The 20,746-nt window shown below is 43.6% G+C and overlaps 1 protein-coding gene across 1 annotated transcript in view; it reads left to right on the forward strand.

Moving 5' to 3' along the window:
* The window catches only part of LOC139648428 (protein mono-ADP-ribosyltransferase PARP14-like), a 35,735-nt gene that overhangs the window by 6,111 nt on the left and 8,878 nt on the right, over positions 1-20,746 (forward strand). Inside the window, 13 exon segments of the mRNA XM_071524546.1 lie at positions 1,038-1,163; positions 2,069-2,170; positions 2,318-4,502; positions 5,407-5,595; positions 6,371-6,461; positions 7,322-7,558; positions 7,974-8,195; positions 9,279-9,390; positions 10,515-10,664; positions 12,654-12,716; positions 15,378-15,563; positions 18,313-18,516; positions 20,608-20,726. Coding sequence (XP_071380647.1) covers positions 1,038-1,163; positions 2,069-2,170; positions 2,318-4,502; positions 5,407-5,595; positions 6,371-6,461; positions 7,322-7,558; positions 7,974-8,195; positions 9,279-9,390; positions 10,515-10,664; positions 12,654-12,716; positions 15,378-15,563; positions 18,313-18,516; positions 20,608-20,726 — 3,986 coding nt within the window.

Consider the following 20,746-nt stretch of genomic DNA (forward strand, 5'->3'; position numbering starts at 1 on the left):
TTAATCGATAAGAGTTTGAAGTAGAAAAGGTGGGAAACCGTATAATGCACAAAAACAGATTGTCTCTGCTGTTGAGGAGAAAATAAACCAAACCAAAAAACACCTCTTTTTTATAATTTTATATAGGTAGGAAAAAGTCAAATCAACATCCAACAGTACCGAAACCAAGACAAGCGAGTCAAAATAGACAGGAGACCGAGACGAGTCCAAGATGTCTAAAAATGGTCTTGAGACCAGACTCACGATCAGACTGGACTTCAGTACCACAGACCTGCTGCTCCCCACAAATGATGCATTTGCCCCTTTAGGGCCAAACAGTGAAAGGAAGTCTTAGTTTCTCAAAAATCTAACAGGAGGAGCTTTCTCTTGATGAATTGCATCTACTGTATGGACTAAAGTTCATGATAGTGGCTCAAACAAGGCAGGAGATATGCTTGTTCACAGTTAATTGTTACAGCGACTCTTTAGGTCTCAGCTGCCATGGCTATCTCCCTAGTGGCTCTCTTCAGTTGTTTGGGTTCCAAGCCGGCCTTCTGTAAGATAAGGTAGTAATAATAGTAATAATTTTCAAGATATTGTATGTGACTAACGAACATCATACCTTGTCCTCTTGTTACTCTTTCAAAATGATTTCTGCCCATTTTGGAAAATCATTTAATGGCCATTTAAAGACTATTACTTGATAAAATACTAACATTATCAAGGATGGAAGCATATTTTTTTACTAGTTAGTGATGAATGTGACATATCAGTTAAAATACATATATATAATTTTGGAATGAAACCTTTCACTTCATCCACATATAAAAATGAAGGGCTTCATAAATGGTATATATCCATAAAGCAGCGGCCATTTTGTCAACCAATGACTTAATATCATTTGCTTTAACTTTGTACTTCCAATCATTTTGTAAGATTTTGTCTAACTTTTTCTTCAAAAGGTGGAAATCCCATTTTGGAATGAAACTTCATGTACAGTAACTACAGTATGTGATAAGATTGTTTAGATTTGGAGGAGTAACAGATATATTTTGCAGATGTGGAGAGGTTCCTCACTGTGAGCCAGAGCAGCATGAAGCTCCAGAAACACGGACTGACCGCTCGGCTGCTGGAGGCAGCAAAGAGCGTCCGAGTCGAGAGTCTTCCTCCCACCATGGTGAAAGGTAACACCATTCTAAAACATGCAGATGTGGCTGATGGGTCATGCTCCAAAATAGCCAATCAGAGGTGAATACCAAACTCAGAATCACTTTTTCTCCTAAGGAGAATAAACATACAGGAATTTGTTTTGGCACAGAGATATCTGTCTAATTCTAACAGGATTCAAACAGGAAATAAATAAGGTTTTCACTGCCCCACAGCACAAAATGACCACGATATAAAGGGTGTCCCAAAGGAAATGTGTTAGGTAAGGAGGTGGTGACTTTTTGTAAAGTCCATGGACATAAATAAGTCAAACAAAGCCTACCAGTAGTTACATGTAAGTGGTAGGAATATGTATGAAGGAAAGGTAATGTAAAAGTCATGGTTTGTAATAGCAGGAAAGAAACAATTTGAGGTATTTATCTCACTCGCTAACGCAGCCAATTAGCAACATTTACGCATGGCAGTTCAGTCAGTACTTCTGGCTAAATGGTTTTGAACATTTCAAAGATTTCAGAATATGCAAAGCAGAATCATCATCATCTCTGTTTGGCAACTGGAATAAATGCACAGAATTTGACTTGGTGGCATTGGTGGAGAGATGTATTACTGGCTGATGTAGTAGTACAGTACATACTGACACACATGGTACAGGACAACAGGACCTTACATATAATGCAAGGGCACAGTACAAGCCATGCAATAGACAATAGACTATACATATCACGCTATGAAACTTGTATAACTTGTATTATTTTCAACACATGGGGAAGACATGTTGGAGAGTTACAATCCCTTTTCATCTTTTCAACCCTTTACACAAGTTTCCTGTTTGCAACACTTATACTATTGCAGTTAGAAATTTGGGTTCTTGATTTTTGTATTCCTGGTAAGTTGCCCTAACCATGTCTGTATTTCTTTACAGAGATGCTGGAACTCTTCTTTGAGAAGAGCTGGGTTCTGCCAGTCAACATCATCATGATCCCAGAGGAACAGGCTGCCACTGTCACTTTTGATGACCCTGAAGGTAAAAACCTGTTCTTTGAATTACCCCTAGTACTGTTGTTTGACCTACTGTTATTCCTTAAAGTGTATTCTTACTTTACACTTAATTAAATATTAATTAAATCTATTAAACACTAATTATATGATTATATTCCTGTTATTGCTGCAGTTGTGAGAAGCATTTCCAAGAAAGAAGACCATGTTATCCGCTCGGTCCCAGTCAAGCTGTATCTGTACTACGAGTCCCTGGGCACTGCCCTGTATGGCAAAGAGAGACCAACATGGAAGATGCCTGAGCCCTTCACAGAGAGCGTTCACCATGTTGTCTGGAAATTCCTTCTGATGAAGAAACTGTTAAAAACCATCAATGAACAGATGAGTCCCTACTTCTGCAGTGTGGACTTGGACAAACCAGAGGTGAAACTCAGCCCTCTCCCTACCTTGTTGAGGCAGAAAGGTCTTACTGCAAGACATGTGGATGAATGGATGGGTAAAGCCTTGGAGGCCTTCCGTCAGCTCTTGGCTCAGTATACAGCCTTCGAGTGTGCAGCAAATGCTCCAGCATGGAAAGCAGCAGAGAAAGACGTCCGTTCGGTCGTAAAAGAAGACGCTGTCCTGGTGATGGATGCATCCAGGGGGACTTTGACCGTGGCAGGCCGGGCTGACGACATGAAACGGATCAGGGCTCCTGTGGACAATATTGTTCTTAGGGCCATGAATAAGATTGAACGGCAGAGGGATGGTGTTTCAGAGGTGATGGATATGTCCCCTCCTATGTTCTACATCCTGAAGCAGGAAGGGTTACAGAAGGCAGGGTTGGACATTTCCCCCGAGTTGATCCTCTCCTACCGAGAAGACACCAAGAAATTAACCATTTCAGGACTTAGCGCAGAGGTTTATCGGGCAAAGTCTTGGATCTTGGAGAGGAACATGAAGATGAGTAAAAAACAGCTGGATGTGGACCCAAATCTCCTAGACTTCCTCAAGACAGTGGATTCCATGGAGATGTCGCAGGACCTGTTCACGTCTCAAGGCATAAGTGCCGTCTACAGCGCTGAGAGCAGAGGAGTTGTCCTGACAGGAAGCTCTGATAACATCCTTGCTGATGCTGAGAGGAAGGTGAAGATGGTTTTGTCCCTGCAGACACTGGATGTTGAAGATCAGGAAGTGCTGAGAATGCCCAAGTGGATGGAGTTGAACCAACAACTTTTAGACACCTACAACTCCTCAAAGAAGAGAACAGTGATTATCCAGACCCACCCAGAGAGAAGAGACAAAATAACAGTGGCCGGCTTCCTTAATCCAGTGAAAGAGGTCAGCCGCAGCCTGAATGAATTTGTTGTGAATTACTCACGAGTTCAAGAAGTCATTCGTGTCAAGTCCTGCGCTGTTGTTCAGTTCATTCAGGAGAAAAAAGACTGGACCAGTATTGCCAAAGCTGATGAGGTGACAGTCCATTTCAATTCCACAAGGCCAAGAATCAACATCTCTGGAGCTCGTCTTCACGTCCAGAAAGCCATGGGCTCCTTTCAGGAATTGGCTGCTTCTCTCTTCACTGACGACTTCTCAGTCGACAAACCCGGGGCTAAGAAGTATTTCCTGTCTCAAGGAAGCCTGTTTCTGTCTGCAGTAATGAAAGAGTTCAGCTGTGTGGTAGTGCTGCATCCAGAGAATGAAGAGGAAGAGGAGGAAGAGTACTATGAGGAAGAATATGGCCTTGGAACGTCATGCTACTGCAAAGTGCAGACAGCCAGCGGAGTTCTGGTTTCAGTCAGCAAGGCGGACATCTGCAGCTTCAATGTCAACGCAGTGGTCAACGCAGCCAATGAGGACTTGCAGCACATCGGGGGCCTGGCTAAGGCCCTGCTCGAGGCCGCAGGACCACAACTGCAGAAACTCAGCAACGACTACATCTCCAAAAACGGCCGTCTACGTCCAGGTGACGCCGTGGTAACAGATTCATGTAACCTGCCTTGCAAGTATGTGGTACATGCAGTCGGTCCGCGGTTCTCTGATTCTGACAAGAAGACGGCAGTGTCACGTCTGAAGCTCGCTGTTAAAGAAAGTCTGAGACAGGCAGCGGCAGTCAACTGCTCCACTGTTGCTTTGCCGGCAATCAGCTCTGGTGTGTTTGGCTTTCCTCTTGAACTCTGCGTTGAGACCATAGCTCAGGCAGTGCGGGAGTGCTGTGAGAGTCGGGGAGGTCTGGGCTCGTTGACTGAGATTCACCTGGTGGACAACAACGATAACACAGTGAGATCCCTGGCCAAGGCTGTAAACAAAGAGTTCTCTGACCTTGGACCCGAGATGACATTACCAGAGCAGGTAGACGGAAGAGGCAGAGGGTCTTCAAGGTAAATTAAAGTAAAACAGATCATTATAATGACCTTTGTTCTTGATTAGAATATATTAAAAAGATATGACATTTGGTCCCAGTAGGAATGGAACCTCTAACTCTGGCAGTGTTAATCAACACCAACAGATTGCAGAGGCTATGGCAGTTAGATAGAAATTAACTAAATGGAATAGTGTCACTGTTTGCTATGTATCCCACATTTCAGTAACATTAACTGGAGTAGTTGTCAACTTTTTTGGCAAGTATCTCCCTAAAAAAAGGAAATGGCTACTCGGAACTCCTTAAGTGGGCATGCATGCATAGGAAGATGAACTGGGACAGCAAACAATGATTTTACTTTTACTTTATTCTAAATATTTCACTTGATTGATTGTTGGAGGAAGCCTACAGCCTGCAAATATTTAACAATCATCATTTATCAAGAAAAATTAATTTAGTTATTTTGTGGTTTTTGGTTTTGCCATCTTTAGTGCTAAGCGCTCATTGCTGTGATGTGTCATTCTGTTGATGCAGTTTGATTTCCTCTTTTCTTTGTCGTTCAGCCATGGTGGCTATCGCTGCTCATGCTAACTACCCAGATATTCTTCTTCTGTTAATTACAAAATAAACTGGAAACATAAAATGCATCACCAGAGGATTTGTCCCTGGAAATACCTACTAGACAAAACATGTAGCAAATGTAAAGGTTTCATGAACTAGCTGTAGGTGAAATCACTGTTGTGTTAGTTATCAGTCAGTCTCCGACAGAGAGTAGCAAAATGGAAATGTATTTTTATGAAAATTTCAGAGATTATTACTTTAAACAATTCACAACTGCCAAAATCATCTAGTGAGTCCCCTTTGGTCCTTATCCATAGGTGAGAACCACCATGTTTTAATGATGATTATTTTTCTCCTCTTAGAGGGTCTTGGGGGAGAGGTCAGGGTGCGCATGGTGGCCAGTCACCCAGGAGCCATGGGATGAGCGACAGAGGAGGAGGACGAGGAAGAGGAGGTGGAGGAGCTGGCAGGAGAGGAACTGGATCTCCGAGAGGCCTGGAAGCTCCGAGCCCCAGGGGAAACTTCAGGCCTGCTGGGGCAGAGAGAGGAGGGTAAGGGGCATTATTTAGACTCCTGTGATGCAGATATTTAGCTTCCTGGAACTACATCTAAGAGGCTGAGTGACAGTTTGTGGAAGTAAATAATCAGAGCTGTAGTCACTTCCAAGGCCAGGTGCAAATGGGGTCAAGACTAAGTCAAAACCAAGACCAGAGCAAATCCTATTCAAGAGCAAGACCAATGTAGTACATGTCTTTCCAAATGTAAAAATTATGATTAAAAAAAGTTTCTTAAGGATGAACAGAGATGTAGATCTATTTGCAAATCCAGTCTGAACCTTACCCTTACCCATCAAACGAATCAGTGCAAAGGATTTTGACAAATCAAGGCACAGAATTTGAGAACCATTACATAAACAGGTTTCTACAGGTGAAATCCCTTAAATTGTTTGTAGGGGTGATAAATTTACCCACTTCTTGAATTTTTAGATAGGCAGGAAAAAGTTGACATCAGCATCCCATAGTGGTAGCCAAGTCCAAGTCAAAATAGGCATGAGACAAATGAATTCAAGAGTATAAATTCAAGAGTAAAAAAAGTAGAAGTTTTCAAGACCGGAGTCAAGACCAAGACTGGACTGGACTGATTCATTGATTGATTGATAGACCTTGCATTGACATTTTATTGCTATCTTGCTAGCCAGCAACCTTCTGCCCATTTTCCTCGATGTCTGAATAACAACAGTCCTTACAAAAATATTCTGGTCCCATTAAGACTGAACTTCCTCAGTGTGATGACATCATTCTTGAGTCGTTCTCTTATTGGTTCTAGGTTTGGGAGGGTGGAGCAGGACAGAATCACCACGGTCACACCAGAGGGTCTGAAGATCATTCTTAGGAAGGGAAATATCCAAGACCAGTTTGTGAGTACACACCCTGATTTCCCTTTTTGATACCTTTTAAAGCATTATTTAAATCATTCTTCAGATTTATTTTTTTTTTACTAAAAATGAATGCACTCATGGAATTGTCAGGTGCTTTGGATAAAAACATCCACTAGATGGCATAGCTGAGTTTTTGTGAAAAGTTCCTGGACTAGTCTGTATACAACTAGTCTGAGAAACACAGAAGCTTGCGCGACACAAAGCGAGACACAAGTGTCTGGGGGCAAGGGATAGAAATCCTGTACAGGAAACAGAACGAGACGGCGGGGAGGAGTAAACGAGTAAATGCCCCAATATTTCCGCTGTTGTTGCAGTGAATAGTCACCAACATACGTTACGTTTTGTGATACGTTGCTACCAGACCCTTGATTTTAGTGCATTCCTTCCTTTATCATCATTATATTGCTAGCTCTTGGTTACTGTTTTTCAGACTGGGCTTGGACAACATTGCCCTTGAAGATCAGAATTTGAATGTGGTTTAATGCAGATTTTGCAGCCAGAATGACACCCCAGACTACTGACTAAAAGCAATAGGTAATAGGGCCTCTTTTCATCAGGGCTTCTAGACTGTCTAGACTGTCCCTGGCCCACATAGCACAAACCTTTAGTGAATCTGGGCCTTAGTGTCTTGCTCAAGGACGCTTCAGCAGGGCAGACATTGGCTGACATGAGAGGCTTGAAGCCTGGTCCACCAGTTGAAGGATGATCTCAAACCACAATGTCACCTAATGTACATGAATTGTTCTTGGTGTCACTGGTGCAGTGTGTCAGAGGAACCACTGGTTCACTATGGATTAACGTCTAAATTCACTGTACGACTCTTCGGTTTTGGCCCCCAGACTGAGATTATCGTCAACACCATCTCAGAGAACCTGGCCCTGAACCAAGGAGCCATTTCTAAGGCGATCCTGGAGGCGGCTGGGCCTGGACTCCAGTCAGCCATCAACTTGGAAGCTGGAGCGGCCACGCTGCAGTACGGTGATGTCATCATCACCAACGGCTTCAACCTGAAGTGTCAGAAGATCTTCCATGCTGTTTGCCCCTACTGGGACAATGGAGCTGGCCGGGCAGAGGAGGTGAGTGGTTTCATTATATGATCATTTTATTATCATTAAATTATATTTTAGACAGCTGATACTCGTATCCATAGCAACTTTAAATGAATGCAACACTAGGGTAAACTTAAATTCCTTGATTGGCAATATTACTAGGACCAATAGTAAGGACAGCAAGGGTTGTTATATTTGGTATAATTAAGACCAGGGATGTGAGGAATCTAAACATACTTAGAAGCCAGTTAGAGGATTTGAACCAGCAACCTTCCAGGGGCAAGTCAGATTATCTGACATTCAAGTTACCACCATCCCCATGAGTTCATGGAATTTATTTTACCATCATGTTACTGCTCTGTACCACAGCTTGTCTACCCCACAGACTTTGTTTTTCATTTTTTGTCTTATTTCTTTTCTCAATGTCTTCTCTTTATGTCAGGAATTAATATCAATCATCAGATATTGCCTGGAAGAAGCTGAGAAGCTTCAAATGGCATCGCTGTCTTTCCCAGCCATCGGTACAGGCAACCTGAGCTTCCCCAGAGATCTGGTGTCCAGACTGCTGCTGAGGGAGATCCAGACCTACAGCCGCAGAAGAACTCCACAACATCTGAGAGAGGTGGCCATTGTGGTGCATCCCAGTGACAGCCAAACTGTTGATGTGAGTTTCCATTTTGTTGATAGCTGGGTGTGTTTAAGGGAGCGTTCACAGCCAGCATGTTCTGAGCATTTTATTCAAAATCTGCGGTGTTTCCTCCTTTAGTTCAGTTTGTTTGTCCAGGTGAGAACAATGTCATTTGAACACTGGTGGCACCAAATAATGGCACAGAGAGTCTCAGTCCTCTAACAAGAGAACTGCAGTATTTGCTAGTTATCTTGCTAACTAACAAAATAGCATCATGTCTTGGCCAACCTGATCTGCCGAGGGCAAATGTGTAATTATCCTATCTTTTTAATGGCTATGACCGGAAGGTAACGAGTAGCCTATTGAAAACCTCTTTAGCCATGGTGAGGTTCCAGGTGTTTCTCTCAACATGGAGACTAGCCTCTTTGATCTACAGTAGATGTGGTGTTCAGAGTCACCAACTGGTAAAGACATGAACAGCTTCACTTGGTGACTACCAGTAGCTCTCATAAAAACAAAGCACAATAATGTCATGAAAGCGCCGTAAAAGAGCATTATTGATTCTGCCAGCTCCTCTCACATTTGCTGCAAATCACAAACCCAAATCCTTCAGCTATGTTGTTATTTACTTTCGAGAGCGAGTAAAATGAAAGTATGTTTGTAAAGTAATTATGCTCCATTTTTCTCTGAATATTCGGCGCCGACGATATTGTTGTAGTGTGAATGCGTGAATGAGCAACAGTGCATCGTTATAGTTTGTAGTTATCTTTATATTGTCGCTCTAGGTGTGAATGGAACTTGACAATGAAAACGCGATATCATGTATACCACCATAACTGTGTAGGTCTTGACGGCTTAACCCTAACCCTCATAGCGATAGCATGGAGTCTACAACAGACACAGGTACAGCACAACGTTATCGCTAATGTTGTCGTTGCACCCTGCTCACCTGTAAGGGAAGGCGAATCACCAGTTTTATTGTGCCTGAAATATTAGAAGTGAGGAAGAACATGAATACTTTGCAGGGAATTGCAAAGTTGGTCAAATTGGCACTGAACAGGAGCCTGAAGAGGGAGTCGAGCTGTGGGACCGAGTTATTTCCTTCTTCCTGTTTGTCAGTGTTTTACCAGGGATTTCAAAGGTCAGGCCCAGGGAAACATCCCACATGAAGCAAGTGATTTTGACCAATCACCACGAAGACAGCCACCCACCCAATCACAACAGTCCTCAGGTAAGAAGACTCTTTGTTTTCAACCGTTACTTATCCAGAGAGGGGTTTTTCCTGAGCATGCATACTCACTTTCTGCATCATCCTGCTTCACATTCATACAGTACACACCTTCATTCACACTTGGGTTGTGTTCACACCAATACAACCCCAGACTTCTGCTACTGGCCACTGAGCAGCTCCACTCACACAGTTGGGAACCCTGCACAGGTTTTTCAGACCATATGTCTGTGAAGAGAGGCCTTTCACACAGTGTTGTAGTTAGTGGAGTGGTGAGTGGTGACCGAGGGACATGCCAACACTTTGGAGGAGTAACAGCAAAAGTAAACACTGTTAGCTCATCACCTCTTCCCTCCTGACCGTTTTCCCCCTTTTGTAGAATGGTTTAAACATCCTGTCAATGCACAGAAATCACCCAATTTCTGTGTTTTGTCAGGTAGGAAGAGGTGATAATGTTACAGTCTTTAGTTTTGTTGTAGCATGTCCCTTCCCAGTAGTAACCACTCTCCAGACAAACCTTACTGATCGCGTGAAAGAGTGGCAGTTTGACAGGTTTATTCAATCTGCAGGTTGGGAACCAAGGAACTCAAAATCTGGATGATTGCACAGTTTTATAGTGTTGGATATTCATTGGCATTATGTTAATGCAGATAGAATATAATAAAGTGATAGTCAAACGTATAAGGTCATATGAACAAGACTGAACAACTAATGATAATAATAGTTCTAGCACTTTAAGGAAATGAAGAGGTGACCCCCCTCTTCTAGAAGACTGTCAGTGCCACTTGGTCAGTGTTTCTATGGGATTTGGGCATTTGCACATTCCAGACCCACAGCTCTGTGAGAAACACACAAGATGTTACTTTAGAGTTTAATCTTATAATGGTGAACACTGACAATCCACTACTGTTATCCAAGCTACTGGCTAGCCTTGAAAACCAGTTTTGTGGTTTAATTTTAAAGTAATGCTACATGATTTCTTTTGTAATGGCATGGCTAAGCTGTTGTGTGTGTGTGTGTGTGTGTGTGTGTGTGTGTGTGTGTGTGTGTGTGTGTGTGTGTGTGTGTGTGTGTGTGTGTGTGTGTGTGTGTGTGTGTGTGTGTGTGTGTGTGTGTGTGTGTGTCAGCGTCCTTTGGCCAGGTATCGTCCTCCTCCCTTGGTGTGTACCAGATGCAGATGGGTCATCTCAACTTAGAGGTGTCATCTGGTGATATCACCAAGGAGACCAGCGATGTCATCATCAACTCCTCCAATAAGGACTTTAACCTCAATTCAGGTGACTGTCTCTCCTCACGGTGCTGTAAACGTATAACTCTGGGTTTTCCCTCGTCCTGATACATGTCAGTCTCTTCCTCTATTTGTATGGGAGAGAATGTCATATCAAACCCCATGCAGAGTCTGACAGTTTAAACCTGCAATAGGCAAGGCAAGGCAGCTTTATTTGTATAGCACATTTCATACACTGGGGCAATTCAAAGTGCTTTTCAGAGTGATAAAAATACATTAAAGGTAAAAGATTTACAATTAAAAAGTGCAAAAGTACAAGACAAGACATACAAAAGATAAAAGACTTAAAAAGTAAACTAGTGCAGTTCAAATCAAATGAGATAGAAAGATGAAAGAACACAACAAATACAACAAATAAGCAATAAGCGATTTCAGACCCTGTAACCAATCCTGAAATTAATGTGTGCTACATGGAGATTTCCGTGAGACATAATGATATAAACAAACAGCCACACAGCAGCAGCTGTGTTGTTGTTGTTCAAAGTCGGCCCGAGTAATGGCGAATCGATGAAGCGAGTGAGTAAACCTTTCAACTAGTAAACTTGCTACCTGCCTCTTCACTTGTCATTGTGGGACATGTGACCTTCAGCAGGAGAAAAATCTGGCAAAGCGAGACTGGTAACCGGTGATATTTCTCTATAGGTATGTTTATTTTAGCCATTAGCCTTTATGCACGGTTTGTCTTACAGGTCTTCCGTAGTCCAGTAGCTTTGCTGTGTGTTTACAAATGTGTTGCGATTTCTATCACTCTCTAGTGGTCTTTAATGGTGCGTTCACACCAAACACAAAGCGAATCTTCACCTCGTATTATTCGCACGAGTTTGACTGCGGGATCATTTGTGTTTACACAACCCGCGAATATTCAAGTAACGTTATGCCGGGAAAGTCAGCTGTGCTAACGGTTGTGCTAACTGGGGCTAATGCTTGTGCTAAATTGGTTCACAGTAAAGTACAACCGCTAGCTGGAATAAAGTAACAGACACATATTTTCAGAATTTACCAGGTAATCCAACTTCCTCGCTGACTTTTCTCCAAGCCCTCTCCTTTTTGTTACATTTTATGGCTACTTTGCCTGTTATTCACAGATTGCAGTTTAATTATGCAAACAGAGCTGTTCTGGAGGCAGAACCTAATTGGTTGAGTTAAACCTCAGTGGGCCGAGCCAAAGAACCTCCGTTTTTGGTGCTCAAGTTTGGTAACTGGTAAAGGTGACTAAAAAGAAGGGACTTTGGTCTGGTCTGGTAGTATAGCTAGTTTGATCTTGGAAGGTCAGCTAGCTAACTAGCTAACCTAGACAACTTTGCTAGATTTTTCAGTTAGTAGCAGAGCACTAGGCTTCATAATATTAGCTTCCTCCTCTCTTACCTCGTGCCTTTTTCACAGGGTTCCAGTCATGTTATGTAGCCAGAAAGTTGTTCTTTGGCTCCACCCACTGAAGTTTAACTCAACCAATCAGATAATTTGTGGCTCTGCCTCTGAGAATTTGTTTGTAGAACTAAAACTCCAGTCTGCCTGTTATTCCGTCATCCTCTTCCACCAAAATATACTTTGGGGGTCAGTAGAAAGCAGTGCAAATAAAGTTTTGCATTTCATGTATGTTGTCCAAATGTATGTTGACCAAACAGCTTAAGATATATTCAACATTTTTGTTCTTGCACTTTTAAGTTTGTCACTGTGCCTCTTTGTGTAATTATTTGGGTGACATGTTTGTCCATCTTCTGTCCAGAAGGTGCCTTTGACTTTTTACTTCACTGAAAGTTTAATTCCATGCACCTGCACTAATACTGAGTTGGCAGAGCTCAACATTTGTCTATATCGTTTCTACGTAAATAACAATTTAGTGTTTGTATTTTATTGTTCATATTTAACTCATAGTGAAGGTGGGGGAGTTCGTTTTTACTTCAAAATACCAATTGTTTTTTTACAAATGGCAGCATTATCGCAGCATGAACCTGTAATGCCCTTATTTCTCTCCCAGGTGTATCCAAGGCCATTTTAGATGCCGCTGGATTAACAGTACAGCTGGAATGCTCACAGATCGGTATGTAGTTGATTTTTGAGAGAAGATTTGCCCAGCCTGCATGCTCTTTTTCATATTCACTCGCTCCCTAACAATTACGGTACCTGCTAATAATTCCCATAAAGCACCGTGAGCCATGCTTTATTGGTTGCCATGCCAACTCTTACAGTAACCAGGGAGCTTTTTTTTTTTGTCTTGCTTTTTTATTCTCATGTACATGTCATCTCCTTTGAAGAAAACTTTTCAATCAGTACACATGTGTTGGCAAAGGCTTCATACCCATGAGGTTGTTCTTTACTGTGAATATTGGTCCAACGGTGATGTGACTCCCTCTGGGGTGTTACCTCGATATTAAAGACTGTTATTTGTCTCCTTGCTAGGCCTCTAACCATTATGACGTGTCCAGCCTCTTCCTCACAGTCCTAGCAATTTTGTTGTGGAATTATACTTAAAATTATTAGAAGAACTTTAAAAGTCCCATATTATTAGTTAAGCATACATCTTGTGATGCACCTGGACACATCATCAGTGATGTTCCTGGGGTCATCGGGTGTGCAACAAAGTCTGGGAATGTTGCCTAAGTTGGTTCCCCAGGTCAACTTTCAGCTCCCAGTCTTGTGCTGTTGTGAGCAGGCCAGAGGCACCTGGCAGCAGGTGTTTACTTCTCCCCAGCTCTGACGAAAGAGATGGTTTTCTTCACTGGGCAGAGGCGCTTATACTGGCTGATCCCACTGCAGATTGTGTCCGCTATGACCTTCAGCACCTGGTCATGGCGCCAGCAGTAGCGCCCCTCACCCAGGGCTCTCAGACAGCACCTGAGGACGTGCTTGAGGGTTTCCGTCTTCAGGCAGAGCGGGCACGCTGGAGAGTTGATCTTCCCCCAGCCGAATAGGTTGGACAGGCTCGGGAGGACGTCATAAACCATTTGGATTAAGAACTTAATGCGCTGAGGCTTGGCCTTCCAAAGCTCCATGAGACCATGAGACCTTTTGCTCCACCGCCCGCTCCCATCTTGTCCAAGCTTCCTGCTGCCTCATCCCAACCATCCTGCTGGCTTGCTCCTCCTCGACTGCTGCACGTACCTCTGCCTGGACCAGCTTCCTCCTATCCTTCCCCTGGGCCTTGTCGTAGCGTGGTGTTGAAGTGCTACCAAGGCCAGCTCTTCCACTGGTCACCATCCCCACCAGCAGGCTGTGCTGCAGCTGAGACTGCGTTCTCCACTGCCTCTAGTGCCCTCCACTTCCTTCCTGTCCTCACCTCAATGCTGGCCTGTGAGACTTTTGGGTCGCAAGACTCCTGGTACTGCAGAACCTCCTTTGTATGGATCACCTAGAACTCCTCGCAAAGGCTGCTGATGAGGAGCTTCAGCATGTTGTTTTGACTGCACAGGGCGATGCTGCTCAGGCGTCGAGGCAGTCCAAGCCACTTGCGTGGGAACCTACTGACCCTCTTCTCAAAGCCCTTGATTGCAGAGATCGGGACCTCGTAGACCAGAAGAGGCCAGAGGATCCGTGGATTTACCAACATTTACCATGTTGGTAAATCCAGGCCTTGAACTTGGATGGATGGATGCTGTGTCCCTCGACTGCAGTTGAAAACCTTGCCCAGGCTTGTCACTGGTTTCGCCGTGATGGTTGGGATTGGAGTGCTGTCAAGGACGAAGCAGAACTTGTCAATGGTCTTCCCTCTCTTCAGCACTAGCAACCTGTATTTTGCTGGCTTGAAGCTCATGCAAGCCCACTTGATCAGCTCCTCCAGGCCCTTCAGGATCCACCTGCTCCCTGGGACAGATGCTGTTGTCATGGTCAGGTCATCTATGAAGGCCCTGATGGGTGGCTCGAAAGCTGGACTTGGTAAGTGGGCCTCTGCACTGCACCTCAGCAGACTTCACCAGCATGTTCATGGCCAGTGTGAAAAGGATCATTGAAATGGTGCATCCAGTAATGATCCCCTTCTCGAGCTTGTGCCACTCCGATGTTGTGGACCCGGAGGAGACCCTCAGCCTGAAGCTGTTGTAATAGTCCCGGATGTGATCCCTGAACCTGCCTGGGATGTGGTGCCGGTTCAGTGCCACCTCGACTAGTTTGTGGGGTATGGAGCCGTAGGCGTTTGCGAGATACAACCTAGCACAACCAGGTTTACTCTGTTCTCAGGGGCTTCCGTGATCAGCTGGGTGACCACACCAGTGTGCTCCAGGCACCCTGGTACCTTTGGGATGCCTCCTTTCTGGTCCGAGGTGTCGAGGTATAAGTTCTTCAGGAGGAAGTCTGTCAGCCGCTTGACAACAATGCTGAAGAATATCTTTCCTTCAGCACTTAGCAACGAGAAGGTCCTGAACTGATCAAAGTTCTTAGACTCCTCCTCCTTCGGTATCCATACCCCTTTGGCACACCTCCACTGGTGAGCGACATCTCCTCGCCTCCAGATCTAGCTAGATCTAGCTAGCTAACTTGAAGTTGGGGATAATGTTGAAAATAAAAATGAACAAAAGAAAGACGTTATTTATCTCATCGCTAAATGAGATCAGCTCTAAATGTGTGGCTGTGTCTGTGATTATTTGACTTCTACAGTTTCTATAGTGAATCGGACAGAATTTAAATCCAAAAAGTGATGCAGTCAGCGGTCGCAGTTCCTTCTTTGTGAATTCACCCCTGGGTGTTTGTGCTTTATCCCTCTCTGCAGTTAATGCTTCCGGCTACCAGCAGTGTTCGATGATCCTGACGTCAGCTGGACTGCTCCCCAGCAGATGCATCATCCATATCATAGGGCAGAATGATCCTGCCAAGATCAAGGAAGTGGTTTACTCTGTGCTGAAGACCTGCGAAGAGAACAAGTTCTCCTCTGTTTCCTTCCCGGCCCTCGGAACAGGTCTGTACACAGTCTTACACAAATATAAATGCCATGCTATGATTACTATCATTTCTTAATAATTTGAACATGACAACCAAGTTTGTTTTTGTTTTTACTATTTGTATTTTGAAGAAAATCCTCCTCCTGAATGGATTGAATTGGGACCAAATGGCTTTAGTTTCTGACAGCAATCTGTCCTCTCAAACATTTCCTCTGTCTTCCTCCTGCTATTTTTTATTTCCTGTGTTCTGTCTACTTCCCATTGTTTACTTTTTCCTTTTGTCATTTTGGCCATTTGACTGATTCCCTGTGCAGACATTTTGTTTTGATTTATTACCACCAAACAGATTTCTTGGGAGTGATTCTGTCTATGTTCATCTCACAGTATTAGAATGGATAGAACAGACATTTCCATTCAAATCAGCATAATTGAAAGTCATTTGGTTGGCATGTCAGACTTGGTATGTAGGTTAAATGTTCTCTGGCAATGAAGGAAAGAGTTCTACCTTAAAACTGCTCCACTAAAAACTATTGTTGCGTTCGTCATGTTGAATTAAATATGGGCTGCTGGCTGGGAGAAAACATTCAAGTCAGCCTCCATATGGTAATTACACGTAGGACATGTGGGATGTATTTGTAGCTACGATATGTCTCACGCTCTGATATCTCTCAAGATAATAAAAATCAAATTATCATATTCACACTAATGCAGTCATATCTACTTAATCCTGCAATAAGCGATATCTCGCCTCTTCACTTGTCATTGTGGGACATGTGACCTTCAGCAGGAGAAAGATGTGTCAAAGTGAGACTGGTAACTGGTGAGTTACTGGTGGTAACCAGGTACAGTAATTGGTGGCAATCAGGTACAGTTAGCTCAGCTATTAGCATTTAGCCTTTCATTTGTCCTTCGTATGCCTCTGTAGTGCAATGGCTTTGCTGTGTGTTATTTACAAATGTGTTGCGATTTCTGTCGCCCTCTAGTGGCATAAACCTGTTAATTCGAGTGAACAAACATTCCTTGGCAGCCATCTTAGGCCCTCTTTACACCTTGCATTAACATGCGTTTTGGGTGGTCGGATTGCAATCGGATAGTGCTTGACCACATGAAAGTACGGTGTATGAGGTGTAAATGCACCCAAGATGCATCGAGGACGGATTGTGATCCGATCGGCCAAACCACCTCCGGAGGTGGTCAGGGACGCATTGTGACCACATTGAACACAAGTGTAAATGCAATTGCGTTTTCAATCCACATACAACAACTACGTGGGCGGAAATAAGACTTCGGCATTCCAGTTGTTGAAGACAGCTTCTTCCCCCGCTTCCAAAAGCAAGCATGCAAATTTATGGTTTCTGCACCCGGTGTTCACGGCAAGACCGTTCTCTCCGCAGAGCCACAGCATTTCATGGTAAATGCGGTAGCAGCGCGGTGTTCACGGAGAGCACAGAATCTCCTCCTATTGTCCATTTTTGCCGGTTGTCAGCTGTCACTTGGCTGTCACTCGATTACATTTACTTCCCTGGTAACCAACTAACATAGCAACCAGTAACCAATCATAGCCTCTGAACTGCTTGCGGCGTTTGCGGAGGCCTCCGCAGAGTTTCATTTTTTGAGAGGAGCGCGGAGCTCGGTGCGGACCCTCCACAGACCCCCTGCAGAGCTCCGCACTCGCCGCACAGACCCTCCGCACCGCGAACACCAGGCACACCGCAGAAACCGTAGTCCATAGCGCGGCTTCACAGATGGGTATCATCTTTTTTTTTTTTTTTTGGACCCATGCAAACGAGAGGAGGATGTGACGTTCGGTTGTTTGAGCTGGACAAGTGATCGGATCTCAATCGGATCTCAGTGTGGACACTGGAGACACATGTTAATACCAGGTGTAAATGTAATCAGGTTAAATCATATCTAGATACAATCTGGATACAAGACGCATGTTAATGCAAGGTGTAAAGAGGGCCTGAGATGTACCAGTGGAGATTACCTTGAGGCACCAGGAGGAGCCCCCTCTATCAGTTGTAATTCTATGGTTTATCCCCAAGTCAGTGTCACATAGAGACTTTGTTCCTCCCAAAACGTCATTGCCCATATTCATAAAACTCAGAGGTAACAGTGTTGCCCGGTGCAAAATCTGCACTGTGGTAATTTGAGGTCGTTGATTAAGTTACCGCTTTGGAGAAACTTAACCATGGCTTTACTGTCCGCAGTGGCCGGGAGAAAGGCAATGAATATCAATATGTAAATGAAGTGTTGCATATTAAGTGTGCTTTAGTGTATAGTGTGCTTTTATGAGTCATGGAAATGCAAATTGCAAATGGTTGGAAGCGGGCAGTAGTGCCAAAATGGCGCAAGTGGTAAAACTGAGGTGGTAATCCCCGTTTATGAATAGGGAAAGTGCATCGCCACGGTGTTAGCCACTAGTACAGTCCTTAACCAGGCCGGTGAGTTTCATGAATAAGCCCTCATATCTCCTTATGTCTTTCTCAGGAATTGAGTAAACAAGTTAACATTGCAATTGCTGCCTATGTACAGTAATCCCATATTCAACCCAGCCTCAGCCCTCTGAACCCCCCAAAACATGTAAAGCACTTAACTGAACGGAGCATTCAGAGTGTATGTGAAGTGAATGCATGTTTCACAATCAAGTTTCAGTGAAGTGAATTTAGAGATGCTGTACAGGTTGTGCTCTTTTCTATCCATTCCAATCCTAACATCCATCCCCACATCATCATCATCATCCGCCGGTCCTTGTCCGTCTGTCAGGCCAGGGAGGAGCCAGCCCCTCGGCGGTGGCGGACGCCATGGTCGACGCCGTGGTGGACTTTGTGAGGAAGAAGCACCAGAGGTTTGTCCGCAGCGTGAAGATCCTGATCTTCCAGACGGCCATGGTGAAGGATTTCCACAGCAGCATGAGGAGGAGAGAGGGAGAGGAGGTGGAGGAGAAGAGCGTCTTCACCAAGATCAAGGGTATTTCAAAGCTCTTTAGTAGTAAATTCTATATAGATATCACCTACCTGAAAAACATATGTAATTTATCATTTTTAATTACATTTTTTCTCAGCATTCCTCATTTCGTTTACATTTTGTTTACATTTTCGTTTCTTTCTCTGAGATTAAACGTCTTACTGAAGTAGAAACTCTAACAAAAACACTCAAGATTGTCAATTTATGTAACGTACTTTCAACCTGATGAGTGGATTGAAAACTCACCTTTCACTTTTGGTACGCAAATTTGTTTCATCGGCTTATATATCATAATTTCCAGACTCTTGAGTATCATGTGACTGAGCCAAGTAAAGTTGCAAATGTTATTCAACAACCAAAGTGACAAATAATAACTAAACTAAACCTGGTTGTGCTCTTTTCTAATAACTAAACTAAACTTTTTATTTAAAGGAATAGTTCACCCAAAAATGAAAATTCAGTCATTATCTACTCACCCGCATGCCGATTGAAAGTCGGGTGAAGTTTCTTAGTCCACAAAACAGTCCTGGAGCTTCACAGCAAAACAGCGTTGCAGCATTCTCCTAAACAACCGAAGTTGCTGGGGACTTGTCTTAAAGCGTAAAAAAACAACCAAAAAAACCCATAAAATGGCTCCATACAGCTCGTCCAGCATAATCCATGTCTCCGGAAGCCCTGAGATCCCAAGTTGACTTGAAAAGACGTCATTTACACCCTTTTTTTTAGCTAACGCTAATTTCTGTACTGTTAGCATTTTGTGACCCTTGATCAATCCATTTTTTTTATAGTGGTGCAGTCGTCAGACAACAGAAACAGAAAGATGTGTCAGTGACAATGCCTGTATTGTGTTATACATTATATTGAAACACAAAATAAGTGATCACAGACTGAGTGATCACCACACTGCAACAGAAATTTGGCTTTATAACATTGCTGGCAATGGTAGGAACAGAGCTATACCCTGTATCCATGTTTGTGAAAACGGTCTATAAATTACTGGACATACCTCAGTCCTTTGTAGTGACGCGGCCGGCACAGCTGTCGACTTCAATAGAAGCAGTTCTGTTTTTCTTCCCTGGATTTTTGGGGTAATCCTCTGGTGAAAAGTGTTCACTACACACCCGGACTTCAACGGAGAAGTTGAGATCCAGACAAAGAGTGATTAGCCACAGCCGTAGTCTTTCCGGGTCATGTAGTGGTAGTTTCTGAAAAGTCACCGATGCGTCCTGCGATGAAGAATGCACACAAAATCTCACATGCCTCTCTGTTGAAGCATCCAGGAAAAGAACACACTCCAACCATCGTTTTATATATCGCCGCTATTGAAAGGAGCTACAACGGTTAGGTAACAGATCAAAGACCAAAAATGTAACGTTAGATCCGACAGAGGTACTTGTTGCTGCAACTTCAGCAGTGCTCTCTCTGTTGTGTGTGACGCTAGCTTCTGGGTAGCAGTGTAAACACGGAGGTATGGAGAGATCGCGAGTTCTCGTTCATCTCGTCTAACGGCATATGTACGCGCCTTTGAGCTCGTGCTCCACTTCAGCTGTGCGCTAACGTGAACGTGGCTTTGGGCTCAGCGGCTACAGTGAAGATTTCGGCTAAAAAAAGGGTGTAAATGACGTATTTTCCAATCAACTTGGGATCTCGGGGCTTCCTGAGACTTGGATTACGCTGGACGAGCTGAATGGAGCCATTTTATGGGTTTTTTTCGTTGTTTTTTTTTTTACGTTTTAAGACAAGTCCCCAGCAACATTCGGTTGTTTAGGAGAATGCTGCAATGCTGTTTTGCTGTGAAGCTCCAGGACTGTTCTATGGACTAAGAAACTTCACCCAACTTTCCATCAGCATGGGGGTGAGTAGATAATGACTGAATTTTCATTTTTTGGTGAACTATTCCTTTAATGTCTCGTCCATCAGATACGTTCACTTCCCCATTTGTGTCGGCACTCAAATATTAGTTTTTCAGACTCTGAGCATCATGACTGGGCCAAGTGACAGTAACTTCTTCCTCGAAGTCACAGAAGTTACTTGACAACCAATACTGCTTACAAACTATATTGTGATTCTTTTTTTCCATTTCTCTTACAACAGACACATTTACTTCCATCTTTATGGGAATCAGTGAGGAGCGACCCAGGGGTGACAACTTGGTTTTAGAAGGGGAGGAGTTTGAGCCTGCCATTTTTCAGCTGTGTGCTGACAACACCCAGGTTAAGACACATTTATTTAC

This window comes from Centroberyx affinis, unplaced genomic scaffold (genome assembly GCF_046629955.1).
Source record: "Centroberyx affinis isolate AG114_WGS23_722 - 3 ecotype Tasmania unplaced genomic scaffold, CSIRO-AGI_Caff_v1 ptg001200l_1, whole genome shotgun sequence".
Classification (NCBI taxonomy): domain Eukaryota; kingdom Metazoa; phylum Chordata; class Actinopteri; order Beryciformes; family Berycidae; genus Centroberyx; species Centroberyx affinis.